The sequence below is a fragment of the Gymnoscopelus microlampas genome, assembly GCF_963454915.1.
Source record: "Gymnoscopelus microlampas genome assembly, chromosome: 9".
NCBI lineage: Eukaryota > Metazoa > Chordata > Actinopteri > Myctophiformes > Myctophidae > Gymnoscopelus > Gymnoscopelus microlampas.
Window position 1 is genome coordinate 1,653,852 of NC_139946.1, and position 17,612 is coordinate 1,671,463.

The 17,612-nt window shown below is 41.4% G+C and overlaps 1 protein-coding gene across 1 annotated transcript; it reads right to left on the reverse strand.

Moving 5' to 3' along the window:
• Positions 1-872: 872 nt before the first annotated feature.
• Positions 873-11,892, reverse strand: LOC311052386 (aquaporin-4-like; the record flags this gene model as incomplete). The annotated part of the gene is made up of 5 exons (XM_084067321.1): positions 873-1,142; positions 5,961-6,041; positions 8,441-8,605; positions 9,604-9,866; positions 11,769-11,892. The coding sequence occupies 5 exons, from the start codon at positions 11,890-11,892 to the stop codon at positions 873-875; spliced, it is 903 nt and encodes a 300-aa protein (XP_083923447.1).
• Positions 11,893-17,612: the final 5,720 nt, after the last annotated feature.

Consider the following 17,612-nt stretch of genomic DNA (forward strand, 5'->3'; position numbering starts at 1 on the left):
TCTATTCACCCTCTACGCTTGGTGTTAAAGCTGCTTCAACTTCACATCCATTTTTACCAATACAATCAGATTTACATGTGTTTTCGAGGTATTGTCTTTGCATTGCCTGTGAACACTGAAATAAAACATCTTATTTCCGAATAGCCTACATTCAATTCCAATTCCCTTCGGGCTCAATGAAGTAGGTTGTCTTCACTCATTGTTTGAATTTAGGACGTTAAAAGTGAAACAATTCGCGGGGTTTCAAGGGGAATAGTCCTGCTTTCTCACTCTTCTCACCGTTGTTCGAGATAAAGCTGAATTTGTACTCCATAGTATGAAGGTGTGGCTGGCCAAAAACATCTGTTCTGTTCTGGCAAGCGAAACCTTTGTGTGATGGAGTATAAACAAAGTTTTAACTGAACTCTCTGGATGTTAATGTGATCCTACAGGAGGTCAGTCTCTTTCAGAGCAGGGTACTGAATGTCAGGGTTCAGGGTATAGGGGTCCAGGGTCGAGGGGTCTAGGGTAGAGCGGTTCAGGGTAGAGGGGTTCGGGGTATAGGGGTTCAGGGTAGAGGGGTTTAGGGTAGAGGGGTCCAGGGTAGAGGGGTTCAGGGTAGAGGGGTCTAGGGTAGAGGGGTTCGGGGTATAGGGGTTCAGGGTAGAGGGGTTTAGGGTAGAGGGGTCCAGGGTAGAGGGGTTTAGGGTAGAGGGGTTCAGGGTAGAGGGGTTCAGGGTAGAGGGGTTCAGGGTAGAGGGGTTTAGGTTAGAGGGGTTTAGGGTAGAGGGGTTCAGGGTAGAGGGGTTCAGGGTAGAGGGGTTTAGGGTAGAGGGGTTCAGGGTAGAGGGGTCCAGGTTGCTACGTTCTTTCTCCTCAGTGCACCTCAGAAGTCATACCGACGACAACACCTCGCCCGGCCTTTCTCTCTCTCTCTCCCGCTCCTTCCTCTCGGCCCGCTCCACGTCCATGACGGTGAAGAGTGGCTCTTTGACCAGGTCGGCGCTGACCACGCCTTCCTGGACCACCCGGTAGCCGGCGGGGAAGGGCTTCTTGCCGAAGGCCTCGGCGAAGGCCTTCTTGAGCTCGGGGTCCGGACAGAACAGGTACTCGTACAGAGCAGCGGCCAGGACTCCCCCCAGCACCGGACCCACCCAGTAGACCTAAAATGCACACACGCACACACACACGCACACCCATACAAAGGTTTGTATAACTATTGTGAGATCAACATTTTAGGACAGAGGTTTTATTAATTACATTTTGGGGATTTTTAAAACTAACCCTAAAGCCAAACATAGGCGACCTACTGTACAAACTCACAACAGGTCACGCCGAAACGCATTGTGAGCTTGTAGATCGTCTATTTCCAACTATAAAACAGGCTTAACTCTAACCCTAACCTAACCTCTGAATGTCTAATCCTAACCTAACCCCAACCAGAATATTTTCCTAGTTTAACCCTCACTCTAAAAACCTTCGTCAGGACCTGCTATCTGCTATATTGCTTTGTTTTTCATGCTTATCAACCAAATGCAAATGCAAATATAGTTGTAAAACAGATCCATGCATTAGACTTTTGTACAGGTGGGGTTGGAGTTTTGACATGAAGTTTTTCTGGTGCCTTTGAGATTTGGTTAGATTTCATACTTTGTTTCTTGGTTTCTTTCTTTCCTTCTTTCTTTCTTTCTTTCTTTCTTTCTCAAATTTTGACTGCATATAACAGTCTATAATATGAGTTTGTTTGTTTGCTAGTTTGTCAATTTTCTCCTTAAAAAAAAAAAAGAAAACTCATCACATCTCGATGTTGACCTGGATATAATCACTTTCACCCTGGCTTTCATCATTTGGCCATGTCATCATAGGCCAAAAAATGTATTAAAACATAAATAAAAAAGGGAAAAAAACATTTTGAATAGGGTCACAATTATAAGTTAATAAGTGCTAATACGTTAATAGATGGAAGGTGAAGACATAGTGTTATGTGCATTAAAATGTTTTATAATTCTAGCATGACGTGTTGTTAATTATCCTTTCCCTCCATGTATCTAGCCTTCTGCAAACTCTTCAGTTTACTCTCAGTTCATATATATCAGTTTTAGAAGGTACAGATATTTTTGCTTAATATCCTCTTTTTACAGCGATTGGACACATCAATGTCAAGCAAGTCTTCAAGCATCTTATGATAGTGGTGGGAAGTAACTAAGTACATGTACTCAAGTACTGTACTTAAGTAACATTTTAGGTATTTGTACTTTACTTGAATATTGCCAATTTCCAATACTTTTACTTTTACTCCACTACTTTATAGATTCTGAGTATTATTACAAAACATACATCAACCACTACAACCTTATATACATTTCGGCCATTTGATAATAGCCGATCTACAAGCTCACAATGCGTCGCGATGCGACACGTTGTGAGCTTGTAGATCTGCTATTTTCAAAAGATTTTTATACATTTTGAAAACTTGAAATAGGACATTCTGCATAATGAGTACTTTTACTTTTGGTAGTTTAAGTACATTTTGATGCCAATACCTTTGTACTTTTACTCAAATAAATTTAGAATTCCGGACTTTTACTTGTAACAGACTATTTCTTCATTGCAGTATTGATACTTTTACTTAAGTAAAACATTTGAGTACTTTTTCCACCTCTGTATGCCACAATAAAAATAACTCGATGACACACACTAGCTGGTTTGGTGTGAGATATTGCTAGTACACATACATACATATAATTTATGTTCTCAGAAGGAGGACGGCGTCACATAGTTATGGTAAATTATTGCTAAATGTTTATAATTAGAATGGAAGCAGACATGCGATCCATGTCTAGACAGAGGTCACATCCTGTAGCCTACTGTCGACCCCCCAGAAGTCTGGCCGATCAGTTACTCCAGTCTCCATACGTCTGTCTGCATACATTTACACATGAACCAATGCAGGGGTTGATTTGTAAAAAAAAGTTGTTTTTACAATGTAAGTAAAATGTTTTACTTAAGTACTGTACTTAGGTAATTTTTTTAGGAATTCGTACTTTACTTGAGTATTTCCAATTTCCAATACTTTTACTTCTACCCCACTACATCTCAGAGGCAAATATTGTACTTTTACTCCACTACAATTATTTGAAAACTTTAGTTACTAGTTACTTTTCAGATATAAATTATTACATTATAAAACATACATTAACCACTTTAGCCCTATTTTATACCTAGGCTATTTGAAAATAGCCGATCTACAAGCTCACAACGCGTCGCATCGCGATGCGTTGTGAGCTATTTTACTTTAAGTACATTTTTTGCCAATACTTTTGTACTTTTACTCAAGTACATTTTTAATTCTGGACTTTTACTTGTAACAGAGTATTTCTATATTGCAGTATTGGTACTTTTACTTAAGTAAAGAAGTTGAGTACTTTTTCCACCACTGCCGCTGTTAAGGTTGTGCGCGGCCGACAGTTTTTTGCAGCCAGTATTGTATGGCATGTACCAGCAGGCGTATAAAGGGCATAAGCGCAAGGTGACACGCAGAAAGATGCGTAAGACCATGAATCCACGCATTTGCATTGACAAAGCATTGGCAGATCCCGCCCCATAGGTCAAATAAAAGTGCGGTGTGACCGTGCCCTTGCAAGTAAACGTTCGGAATTCAAAATTTACTTGAGTAAAAGTACAAAAGTATTGCCATCAAAATATACTTAAAGTAAAAAAAGTAAAAGTACTAAAATGTTTGAAAATAGCAGATCTACAAGCTCTCTACAGATCTGTGAGCTTGTAGATCGGCTATTTTCAAATAGCCTAGATATAAAATAGGGCTGAAGTGGTTAATGTATGTTTCATAATATAATAATGTATATCTGCAACGTAACTAGTGACTAAAGTTTTCAAATAATTGTAGTGGAGTAAAAGTACAATATTTGCCTCTGAGATGTAGTGGAGTAGAAGTAAATGTACTGAAAATTGGAAATACTCCAGTAAAGTAAAAAATCACACCCTGTGCCCTGTAGCGGCGCCTTTGATACATTTTGTCATCGATATGTGTTTATAATGTAGCCACGTGTGTTTATAATGTAGCCACGTGTCACGTGAAGCTTGACCAATCACTTTGTTGACGCACCTGACCAATCAGAACGTTGACGTACGCACACGGACAAAGTCAGGTATAGAGCAGGATCCGCTCTATACCTTTAGGTATAGAGCGGCTAGCGCCGCTAAAAATCACACCCAGTGTGAAGTGGGCGGTGTGGTCACAGTGGTCATCACAGTGGGTGATTCACTTAAAAAAAAATCACACCCTGTGTGAAGGAAGTGGTGCCTTTGGGGCGGGCCGTAACTCATTTCAGTTTGTCCCTATATATTGGTGGTCCGAGTCCACTTACCAAATTTGTACTTGGTAGCATGTTGCAAACTGGAATAATGGCTGTTTAAAGCCCAGCCAATGAGCATACAGAGGGGGCGGGGCTTAACTAATTACAGTTCGTCCCTATTGGTGGTTTTAGTCCATGTACAAAATTTGTACTCCGTAGCATGCTGCGAACTTGAGTTATGGCTGTTTAAAGGCCAGCCAATGGGAAGACAGAGGGGGCGGGGCTTCAGCAATTCATGCTCGTCCCTATTGGTGGTCTAAGTCCACATACCAAATTTAGACTTGGTGGCATGCTGCAAACTGGAGTTATAGCTGTTTAAAATCCCGTGCTCATCCCGTGCTCATACGGGCGGACGGACATAACATACGCTGGGGGTCCCTGGACCCCTCTTTGATAACCAGTGGCACGTGTGGTGTGGCCAATGAGAGGAGAGATGGCATAGGCAATCTCCAAGTCTGTGTGTGTGTGTGTGTGTGTGTGTGTGTGTGTGTGTGTGTGTGTGTGTGTGCGTGTGTTTGTATGTGTTGCTTCTTTGCCGTGCTCATCCCGTGCTACAAACAAACGGACGGACATACGGACAGAGTCAAACGTAGAGCGGTTGGCACCGCTAAAAACATAAATGTGTTTTTTTTAAGTGCACAGTCCTATTTATAGGACTGCACATGTGTCATGTGTATCACTAGCCAATCACAGTCCTGAATAGAGTCAACCAGTTTACAATGGTGGCCAATCACGGTGCAGGGTTAGGGGGGTACAATGGTGGCCAATCACAGCGCAGGGTTGGGGGGGTGCAATGGGTGGGGGTCCAAACCTCACATATAGGGGCGGTTGCACCGCCCAAAAATCCTCAAAATTCCTCAAGCTCACGCATTGTGAGCTTGTAGATCGGTCATGCAACCAAGCGGAAAATCAGCCATTATACAACAGGTAGTTCCGACCAAGCAATCTGATTGGTTGAAATAGCTATCTAGCCGTGCTTCAAACCAGCATGCTGCTTGATAGCACGGGCCTAATCACATTAATAAATCACTCCGCACTGCAGTCCGCACCTGATTAGACCATATATGGCACAGCTGTGCTGTGACATCACGCTGTCCCACGGTAGGAAAACAAACAGACAGTAGCCTGACCCACCGCCGCCACCGGTGAGCAAACAGCTATGCAAAATGGACTATGTATGCGAAAATAGCCGATTTACAAGTTCACAACCCGTCGCCATCGTGACGCGTTGTCAGCTTGTAGATCAGCTATTTTGGCCATGTGACACGGTCGTATGACGGAGCATAGCCTACTGGATGCCTTCAGTGATGCTTGCGGAACTCGGCTCCGCCTCGTTCCTGACCGCATCACTGGCGTGCCAATAATGACGGTAAAGCACACCCTCTCGTGTAATATTGCTTAATTATGACGCCATCAAGGCACCGCCAGAATACATTGTAGTCGACTAAATCAACTGTAGATTTAGTCGACTAAAACTAGACAAAAACTAAAACATTTCAGATGACTAAAATGTGACTAAAACTAAATAGACTTTTATTCAAAAGACTATGACTAAAACTATATCAACATTTGCTGTCAAAATCAACACTGGGTCAGAGTTCTTACCCAGTGGTTGTCCCAGCTCCAGGTGACCATGGCAGGGCCCAGGGAACGGGCCGGGTTCATACTGGCTCCAGTGTAGGGGATCTGAGGTGACACACCGCAATTATCAGTACTGTTACTGTTAATGATGATCAGACGTGGAAAGTAACATTTACTGCTTTGACTCTTCCCCCCCCCCCATTGTTTTTTCCGACTCTGTACATATAGTGTTATTTTTGTGATGATATTGAACTGTTTGGTGCTACTATATGTGTTTATGAATTGAATACCAAGGACCTCAATGGGAAACAAGACCGCAAGGACTTTTCTGGACGGACCTTTTAGACAACATGTTATTAACTGTGCTTGTGCTGTTTTTACATGCTGTCTGCCTAATAAAATATTCAATCAATCAATCAATCCACGGCTTCATCTGATGTGTTGCTCCAACCCACTCCACACCCTGCCACACACACAGCACTGGCATGCACAGTGTAGACAGACAGATGCATGTACAGTTACCTATGTGGTGGTGAAAGCCCCGGACACACGAGCCCCCACATGTTCTCACCTCCCTGGCACCCTCCATGGGGGGTCAACTCAAATAAGCAACACGGAGGGCTAGATCAGGGGTTCAAAAAAATATCCCACGCCAAAGACCCCCAAATAGCCATAGACTCCTGCTTGCGGCCCCCTTGTTGCGAAATGACTATTCTTGCGATCTTTTAGAATGTTCAACATCAGGGAGTGGTTCAATGGGCGCGATAATCTTATGAATTGAAATTGAAATCACACACACACACACACACATGCGCACGCACGCGCACACACGCACGCACGCACGCACGCACACGCACACGCACACGCACACACACACACACACACACACACACACACACACACACACACACACACACACACACGTATGCAGTGGTGGAAAGTAACTAAGTACATTTACTCTGCACTTTAAGTACTGCACTTCAGTTACTGAACAAGCACTCTTTGGAAATGAATCATTTCTAATGATTTCTGTCACATAAGGTTTAACTTTTTGACAAGGCAAACATTTTACTCCACTACAATTATTTGAAAACTTTTGTTACTAGTTACTTTGTAGATTTTGATTATTATTACAAAACATACAGTAACCACTTCAGCCCTATATAGATTTCGGCCATTTGAAAATAGCAGATCTACAAGCTCACGACGTGACACGTTGTGAGCTTGTAGATCTGCTATTTTCAAAAGATTTTTAAACATTTGTAAATTGTAAAAAAGTTGTAAACTGTGATTCTCAACTGTTTTTTAATTGAAAGATGCCCAGTTTGGTAGGCCTATACATCTGACCACAGACCCCCATCGCTTCCCCCCCCCCCTCTGGCACCATAATATACACTGTAAAAATCCTCAGTGTAATTTAGGTCTTTAACAGACACTGAGAACTAAAGACACACAGTTATTCCATTGACATGTTCACAGATATATGGAGGCCTCGTATAGGCCTCAACCTACAGATACACAGAAATACAAGAACATGATATGCATGATGCTGCTGACATAGTAAATAACTAAATGTTACTACAGGAGGAGGGAGAGAGAGAGAGAGAGAGAGAGAGAGAGAGAGAGAGAGAGAGAGAGAGAGAGAGAGAGAGAGAGAGAGAGAGAGAGAGAGAGAGAGAGAGAGAGAGAGAGAGAGAGAGAGAGAGAGAGAGAGAGAGAGAGCCTCTAAACCACAGACACATGGACACCAGCTTATTAAAAGACTTTGGGCTTGTTTTTCTGTAAAGTTTATTTTAAATATAGATAGCTGCAGGTTGCGCTTTTTTGGGGGCTTGTTTCTTGACAAGAGGGTTAGGCACACCTTTTCGGACCATTTCAATGTACATTACTGATATGTACTGTACTATACTTGATTGTCTAAAAGGACCGAAATAAACAAACCTAACTAACTAAGTTTAGTTGTTTTTTTGGGCGTGCTTCCCCTTTTTCAGATTTCACTTTAAACCAGTGGTTCTCAAACATTTTCATGTCAAGGACCCCCAAATGAATTTGTATTTATCCACAGACCCCCATCTGACATTATAAGTTGTGCTAGGGAGCGACCCCCGTAACTGATGTGTGTTGTTAAGACCTGAAGAAGCATCTGTGTCACATTTTCATTTGAGCTATAAAAGCATTATTTTACACTTTGGCTATTCAAAAATAGCAGATCTACAAGCTCGTAGCGCGGCACCGAGTGCCACGCTACGAGCTTGTAGATCTGGTTTTGCTGACTCCAGGCTCCACCCCATTTTGACCTCCAACCTCATTGTGAGCTTGGAGGTCCATTCAGCTGTTCTTATCAATGATGAACAAAACCTCCTAACTGCACTTTTCGTTTTGTCTTTTCATTTCCTGAAAAATTAACATTTTGGAGTCGACAGCAGATATATATATATAGCTAGCAGTGCACCTTTAAGAATGCTGAGAGAACAACCTCCAGACTGGTGTGAATAAGTACTCACTGCAAACATGTGTCCGATGGACACGGACAGGCCGATAGCCAGCGCCGCGGAGCCCTTCAGGTCGCTGCGTCTGGAGTCACAGGTGGCAAACACAGTGAAGACCAGTTCAAATGTGATGAAGAGCTCAACCACCAGAGCATGACCCGCTGAAATGCTGCTGTTCACCTGGAAGAATACAGAAAAATACACTGAAATACTACTGTTCACCTGAAATAATACAGAAAAATGCACCGAAATGCTGCTGTTCACCTGAAAGCACACACACACACACACACACACACACACACACACACACACACACACACACACACACACACACACACACACACACACACACACACACACACACACACACACACACACACACACACACACAGACAGACAGACAGACAGACAGACAGACAGACAGACAGACAGACAGACAGACAGACACACACACACACAGACACACACACACACACACGCACGCACACACGCACACACGCACACACGCACACACGCACACACACACACACACACACACACACACACACGCAAAATGAAATCATTCTTAAGTCAAAGGCCACTTGGCCTTTGTTGAGGTCACAACACCAAAGGCCAAGTAGCCTTGCCCCTAAAACGATGAAATTCCAGGCCCTGTTCCTAACCAGCGGTGGAAAGTAACTAAGTAGATTTACTTAAGTACTGTACTTAAGTACAATTTTGAGGTATTTGTACTTTACTATAGTATTTCCAATACTTTTACTTCTACTCCAACTCGGATCCAAATATTGCACTTTTACTCCACTACATTTATTTGAACACTTTAGTCACTTGTTACTTTGTAGATTTTGATTATATTACAAAACACACATTAACCACTTCATTCCTATATACATTTCCGCCATTTGAAAATAGCCGATCTACAAGCTCACAATGCGTCGCGATGCGACACATTGTGAGCTTATAGATCTGCTATTTTCAAAAGATTTTTATACATTTGAAAACTTGAAACGGGACATTCTGCATAATGAGTACTTTTACTTTTGGTACTTTAAGCACAACACTTTTGTACTTCTACTCAATTACATTTTGAATTCCGGGACTTTTTTCTCGTAAGCTGCGGGGGTCCCCCCTGTAACCAGTTCAAGAACCCCCCCCCCCACTGGTCGTCCCTCTCTTACCGTGGTCACTCCCATGCCGCCTCTGACGGAGCTGGGCGTGACTCCGTAGAGGATGGCCGCCCCCGCCACGGCGCCCAGGCACTGCGCCAGCACGTAGAACAGGCCCTTGGCCAGGCTCAGCTTCCTGGTCGCCACCATGGCCGCCGTGACGGCCGGGTTGACGTGGGCGCCGCTGATGTGGCCGAAGCACTGCACCATGGTGGTGATGCTGAGGCCGAAGCACAGCGAGATCAGCACCAGGTCCGCGGCCGGGGGGCGCTGGTCTGCACCTGCTTGGTGGTGGAAAGTACATTTAAGTACGTTTACTCAAAGTATACTGTGCTTAAGTACAATCTTTTTACTTTACTGGAGTATTTCCAATTTTCAATTATTTTACTTCTACCCCACTACATCTCAGAGGCAAATATGGTGCTTTTACTCCACTACAATTATTTGAAAACTTTAGTTACTAGTTACTTTGTAGATTTTGATTATTATTACAAAACATACATTAACCACTTCAGCCCTATATAGACTTTGGCTATTTGAAAATAGCAGCTCAGAAGCAGCGCAGAAAATACAAGCTCGCAGAAAATACAAGCTCACAACGCGTCGCGATGCGACGCATTGTGAGCTTGTCGATCTGCTATTTTCAAATGATTTTATGAACATTTTTTGTACTTTTACTCAAGTCAATTCTGAATACCGGACAGAGTATTTCTGCATTGCAGTATTGATACTTTTACTTAAGTAAACAATTTGAGTACTTTTTCGACCACTGAGTATACGGACAACAGACTAATCAATTATATATATTTACTCAAGTACTGTACTTCAGTGCAATTTTGAGGTACATTTACTTTGACTTGACTATTTCATATTTTTCTGCTGCATTTCATATGCAACTATTGCACTTTTGGCCCCACTCCAATTGTTTGAAAACTTTAGTTACTAGTTACTTTGCAGCTTTAGTTTATAAGGCCTATTGAAAAAACTAATATGAACCACTTAAGCCCTATTTTTTTATGCCTTTATTGATAGGATAGGATAATAGGCTGACAGGAAATGCAGAGACAGTTGGGGAGTGACATGCAGCAAAGGCCGACGGGATCGGGACTCGAACCCGCGACGCGATGTCAGGCTACTTTAGAGCCTAGGTGCCTGGACCGCAATGTCAGCAGTCCAGGCCCTAAGCCCTATTTTACATTATTCATACAATAGACAATCTACAAGCTTACATCACATTGTCACATCGCAACACATTGTGAGCTTGTCGATGAACATTTTTTGGAAAGATTTGACATATTTTGACACTTTTACTTTGATTCAGTTTGATGCCAATACTTTAGAAGTTTTATTCAAGGCTAATTTTGAATATGGGCCTTTTATATAACAGTATTTTTTATATTGCGACATTGCTACTTTAACTTAAAGAAACACATTTTAAACCTTATCTTCATTTAAGTGGTCCTCTCTAATGCTCCTTATAAGAAGGTCTCATTTCTGTCTACCCGGTCTGTGTCTCAGAGGAGGACTGTGGACAGTTCAGAACCTGCCTTCCAGAACAATGGCTTCTATTTCACATGCTAACATGCTAAGAGAAAGGCTGTAGTTTCTATTAGCTTGCACTCCCCTTTGATAATGTTACAGGTAGGCAGGTTGCTGAACTATCAGTAGTCCACCAATGAGACACATCGTGCGTAGACAGAAATGGTATCATCTTATAATTAACTTTAGTGGAACTTTAGGGACCAATGGTCAATTGGTCAAGTCCCGCGCTAGGTCCCGCCCCTCTTCACGCCCATCGGTTGCTGTTGCTGCTGGGTTCTCTATATCCACTAGCCTACTATTGGAAAAATGCAATGTTTTTAAGTTGCCCCATATTATTATATGTATCCTATCCTTATTTTAAACTCTGCCTCAGTAAAAAAGGATTATCTCGGGTGTAGTACTAGGTATGAGTGTTTTTTTTTCCTCCAAAAACTGGATATTTTTCCTTCTTTTTTGCAAACTCAGGATAAACAACCAGAAGGTGGCAGAACCAGGGCGGAACAAGGCAGAAGGAGCCTGCTGGTTGGTCGGTTAGGGACCAACCAATCAGAATGCTGACATAGGGTCAAAATGGTTTTAAATGGGTGAAGCGTTCCTTTAAATTGATTTTATTTTTTTCTTCCAGCGGTGTTCACCTGTGGCGGCGCCCCAGTTGATGGTGGAGCCCAGGCTGAGCAGGACAAACAGCAGCATGGCCAGGAACTCTGCGGCCACGCAGCGCCAGAACTCCTGCGTCCACACGCCCTTGAAGGCAGCCATGAGCGCCTGCAGCCGCCACGCACGTATCGTTCTGGGCCAGCAGGGGGAGACGACAGGGCACGCACGCCGGGACCAGCAAGTCCTTGTGTAGGAGGAGACAGGGGACAACAACGAAAACACCTTTAAACAACTTGGACTAGACTTGGAGACGTTTTGCTCGTCTTCATGGACCTACCTGTGGATTAGTGACGGTTACCTTTTGTGTACTATGCGGTCGAACCTGACATGCGTTGATCAGTGGTGTAAAGTAACTAAGTACATTTACTCAAGTACTATACTTAAGTACACTTTCGAGGTATTTTTACTTTGCTGGAGTATTTCCAATGTTTCTGTACTTCTACTTCTACTCCAGTGAACTCTGTTTTACTTTGTATTTGTGGGTTCATTCAATGAAGACAAGTTATTGAAAGAGTAGAGGTTCTTTACTAGTTGGATTTTGGATAGTGCAGGAGAGGCACAGCAACAACAACGCTTACTGGCGGGCTTGCTGACATGAATGAATAACATTCCTGCGCATGTTCTGTCTGTGCTACTAGTCAACGGATGTACTGATCAACACAGGCAATAGTAATCAAGCTGGCAAATAGGATTTGCTCATGTCATTACAAACTCCACTACATCTCAGAGACAAATATTGTACTTTTACTCCACAACAATTATTTGAAAACTTTAGTTACTAGTTACTTTGCAGATATAGATGATTACATTATAAACATACATTAACCACTTTAGCCCTATTTTATACCTAGGCTATTTGAAAATAGCAGATCTACAAGCTCACAACGTGTCGCATCGTGACGCGTTGTGAGCTTGTAGATCTGCTATTTTCAAATATTTAGTACTTTTACTTTTGATACTTTAAGTACATTTGATGCCAATACTTTTGTACTTTTACTCAAGTCAATTTTGAATTCTGGACTTTTACTTGTAACAGAGTATTTTTATATTGCAGTATTGGTACTTTTACTCAAGTAAAGAATTTGAGTACTTTTTCCACCACTGCCTCTGAGATGGAGTAGAAGTAAAAGTATTGAAAATTTAAAAAATAAAATAAAAAAAAACTCAAAAGAGTACTTAAGTGCAGTACTTGAGTAAATGTACTTTGTTACTTTTCACCGCTGCTTGGCGTGGTGTCCTGCATGATCAGAAGGGTCAAGTTCACGGTGCAACAACAGAACACAGAGGCATTGAACATGAACACATTCCAAACAGAGACCTTGTATGTCCAAACCCGTTACTTTACAATCTCTCTCTCTCTCTCTCTCTCTCTCTCTCTCTCTCTCTCTCTCTCTCTCTCTCTCTCTCTCTCTCTCTCTCTCTCTCTCTCTCTCTCTCTCTCTCACACACACACACACACTCGCACTCGCACACGCACGCACGCACGCACGCACGCACGCACGCACGCACGCGCACACACACACACACACACACACACACACACACACACACACACACACAGTGGTGTAAAAAGTACTCAAATTCTTTACTTAAGTAAAAGTACCAATACTGCAATATAGAAATACTCGGTTACAAGTAAAAGTCCAGAATTAAAAATTTACTTGAGTAAAAGTACAAAAGTATTGGCATCAAAAAGTACCAAAAGTAAAAGTACCAAAAAAATTAGAAAATAGCAGATCTACAAGCTCACAACGCGTCGCGATGTGGCGCGTTGTGAGCTTGTATATCGGCTATTTTCAAATAGCCTAGGCATAATATAAGGTCAGAGTGGTTAATGTATGTTTTATAATATCATAATTTATATCTGAAAAGTAACTAGTAACTAAAGTTTTCAAATAATTGTAGTGGAGTAAAAGTACAATATTTGCCTCTGAAATGTAGTGGAGTAGAAGTAAAAGTATTGGAAATTGGAAATACCCAAGTAAAGTACAAATACCTCAAAATGTTACTTAAGTACAGTACTTAAGTAAATGTACTTAGTCACTTTCCACCACTGACACACACACACACACACACACACACACACACACACACACACACACACACACACACACACACACACACACACACACACACACACACACACACACACGCCTCCGATCTACAAGCGATCGCTTCGCGATGCGACGTGTTGTGAGCTTGTAGATCGGCTTTTTTCAGCTTTTGTGTGTGACACCTTACAGTATCAGCATCACAAAGTAGGGAATTAATTGAGAAAAACACACAAACAGTTTAAATGTAGACACAAGGTTTCTGCCCGGTATGCTCCAACAGAAAACATATGAAAACAGCAGATCTACAAGCTCACAATGTGTCACATCTTGTAGATCAGCTATTTTCAAATGGCCAAAATAAGGCTGAAGTGGTTAATGTATCTTTGTAATAATAATGAGATGTAGTGGAATAGAAGTAAAAGCACTGAAAATTGGAAATACTCCAGTTAAGTAAAAAATACCTAAAACCAAGAACAGACATGTAGGCTACTTAGTTACTTTCCACCACTGGTTCATAGCAGTGGTGGAAAATAACTAAGTACATATACTCAAGTACTGTACTTAAGTACAATTTTGATTTTTTTGTACTTTACTTTACTTACATTTTTCGAATTTCCAATACTTTTACTTTTACTCCACTACATCTCAGAAGCAAATAGTGTACTTTTACTCCACTACAATTATTTGAAAACATTAGTTACTCTACTTTTCAGATATAAATGATTACATTATAAAAGATACATTAACCACTTTAGCCCTATTTTATACATAGGCTATTTTCAAACATTTTAGTACTTTTACTTTTGGTACTTTAAGTACATTTTGATGCCAATAATTTTGTACTTAAAAAAAAAAAGTACATTTTGAATTCTGGTCTGTTACTTTTACTTGTAACAGAGTATTTCTATATTGCAGTATTGATACTTTTACTTAAATGAAATATCTGAGTACTTTTTCCACCCCTGGTTAGTAGACAGTAAAGTATTCTATGTGCTCTGACTTACCTCAGCCTCTCCAATGCGCTCTCAGCGCAGCTCATGTCTGCCTTGCCTCTCCTGGTGGGAGGGGGCTTTATTATAGAGGACCCCAAGCCCCCCCTAGAAGGGTGTTTATGTGTGCATGTTTACACTGGTGGAAAGGAACTGCATTTACTTAAGTACTGCATGTACTTAAGTACAGTGGTGGAAAAAGTACTCAAAAATTCTTTACTTAAGTAAAAGTACCAATACTGCAATATAAAAATACTCTGTTACAAGTAAAAGTCCAGAATAAAAACATTACTTGAGTAAAAGTACAAAAGTATTGGCATCAAAATGTACTTAAAGTACCAAAAGTAAAAGTACTAAATATTTTCAAATAGCCTAGGTATAAAATAGGGCTAAAGTGGTTTACTGTATATGTTTCATTATATCATCATTTATATCTGAAAAGTAACTAACCAATACTGCCAATACTTTTGTACTTTTACTCACTTAGATTTTGAATTCCGGACTTTTACTTGTAACAGAGCATTTCTATATTGCAGTATTGGTACTTTTACTTAAGTAAAGAAGTTGAGTACTTTTTCCACCACTGCATGCACTAATGACATAATAACCATCCAGTGTCCAGTGAAGGTCATAATATGCAGCTATTTGTTAGCAAAGAGATGTAGTGTAGAGGGAAACAAGGAGAGGACCAAGCTAGTGGTTTTCAAACATTTTCATGTCAAGGGTCCCCAAATTGATAGGTAATTTGGCCTCGGACCCCCATTTGAAAGGATTTTGTGCCAAATAAGGACCCCCATAAGAGAACCTTTGTCCTGGGTGAAAAAAAATAAAGAAAAAGAAGAGTGCGAGAAATCATTCATTATTGTTATTATCATTATTCAAACAATGTTCAACTTCTTTCCTAACTTTTAGCAGATCTACAAGCTCACAACAACGTCACATTGTGCGCGTGAGGTTTTAGATCTATTTTTGAATAGTTGAAACGTAAGATTAAAACTGATTTCGACGCTACATTAACTACATTTGTTGGACACTCTTTGAAAACACGCACACGCACACACACGCGCACACACACACACACACACACACACACACACACACACACACATCCAGTCCTAAAATAGGACTGGATCTAAAAGTGCGCGTGTGCGTATATGCGCGTGTGTGCGTGTGTGCGAAAAAAGTCTGGTGTGTGCCGGCAGTCAGACAATATGAACAGTGTCATAGCATTGCTGTCAGGTGGAAACCTCAAGTAAACAAAAGGATCGAGCTCAAAACATTGGCGCTCTTTGAGCTTGTGGATCGACAATTGTTTTGCTACTTTCGTGTGACACCGTAGTACGACGAAGTATAACGTTAATTTATGGAGGAAGATATATAAAAAATGGAGTTAAGAGGTTTCTGCCCGACAGCAACGATGTGTCGTGCAGTGGTCCTCAAGCTTTTTTCATGTCAAGGACCCCCAAAATGACATGTGTTCGCCTGTTCGGCCGCGGACCCGCATGTCAAAATATTTTGTTCCAGGGACCCCCCAGAATCACATATTTGAGTTACAAATGTTGTCTTTAAGAAATATATATATATATTCAAAGGTTTGCACACATTTTCAAGATTTTTTCAAAAACAGCAGATCTACAAGCTCATATCGCGGCACTCGGTGCCGCGCTATGAGCTTGTAGATAGGCTGTTTTTGAACAGCCAAAGTATAAAAGGTTAAAATGATTGTGATGCTATATTAACACATTTAGCTGGGGACCCCCTAGAACCCCCCCCTGGGGGTCCCCGGACCCCACTTTGAGAACCAATGGTGTAGTGAACACAATGAGATCGCTGTCAGATACCTTGTATTTACAAATGTTTTTTGTTTGTTTGTCCTTTAACCGCCTAAACCCCATTATGGTTGTCCCTCAGGGCTCTATGCTAGTGTATTTCCTGTTTTCTGTTATTGTGAGGCAAGCTTTTTGCTCAAAAGAGCCGATCGACAAGCTTACAGCGCTGTGAGCTTGTCGATCGGCTATTTTCTGCAAAAGCGTTCCCCACAATACGGATGCTGTGGGGTTTAAGTGGTTAATGCCCTATACTTCATCATAGCCTACAAGGCTTTGCGAGCTGGTAGATCAGGTTTTTTTAATGTATTATTATTACAGCGGATGGTGTTTGTGGACAGCTTGTGTTGTGTTGGTCTCTGATTGGTGGATGGACCTCGTTTGTCTCAACGTTCCACAAACAAACTTACAAAGCAGCAATTATTCATGTTCTGTCATGCTCACACACTCACACACACACACACACACACACACACACACACACACACACACACACACACACACACACACACACACACACACACACACACCCAACCCCCGCTCCCCTCTCTCCCTCCCTCCCTCTCTCTCTCTCTCTCTCTCTCTCTATCTCTCTCTCTCTCTCTCTCTCTCTCTCTCTCTCTCTCTCTCTCTCTTTCTCACACACACCACCGCTCTCATCTGTTATATAATTTATTATGCAATATCAGACGTTTAGTGACTGAAAGCACATTTTTTACTTAAGTACCAATACTGCAAAATAGGAATTGTACTTGAGTAAAAGTACAGAGGTATTGGCATCAAAATGTACGTTGAGACTGTAGACTATTGCGTGTTTTAACTAAAACAAACCTAAAATCACAGAGAAAATGTCTTTAGTTCTTGACTTTGTCAAAAATCTTCAAAAAGGTAAAAAACTAAACTAACAATAAAACTACAACTACTACTATACAAAAAAAAGAAAATACAACTTT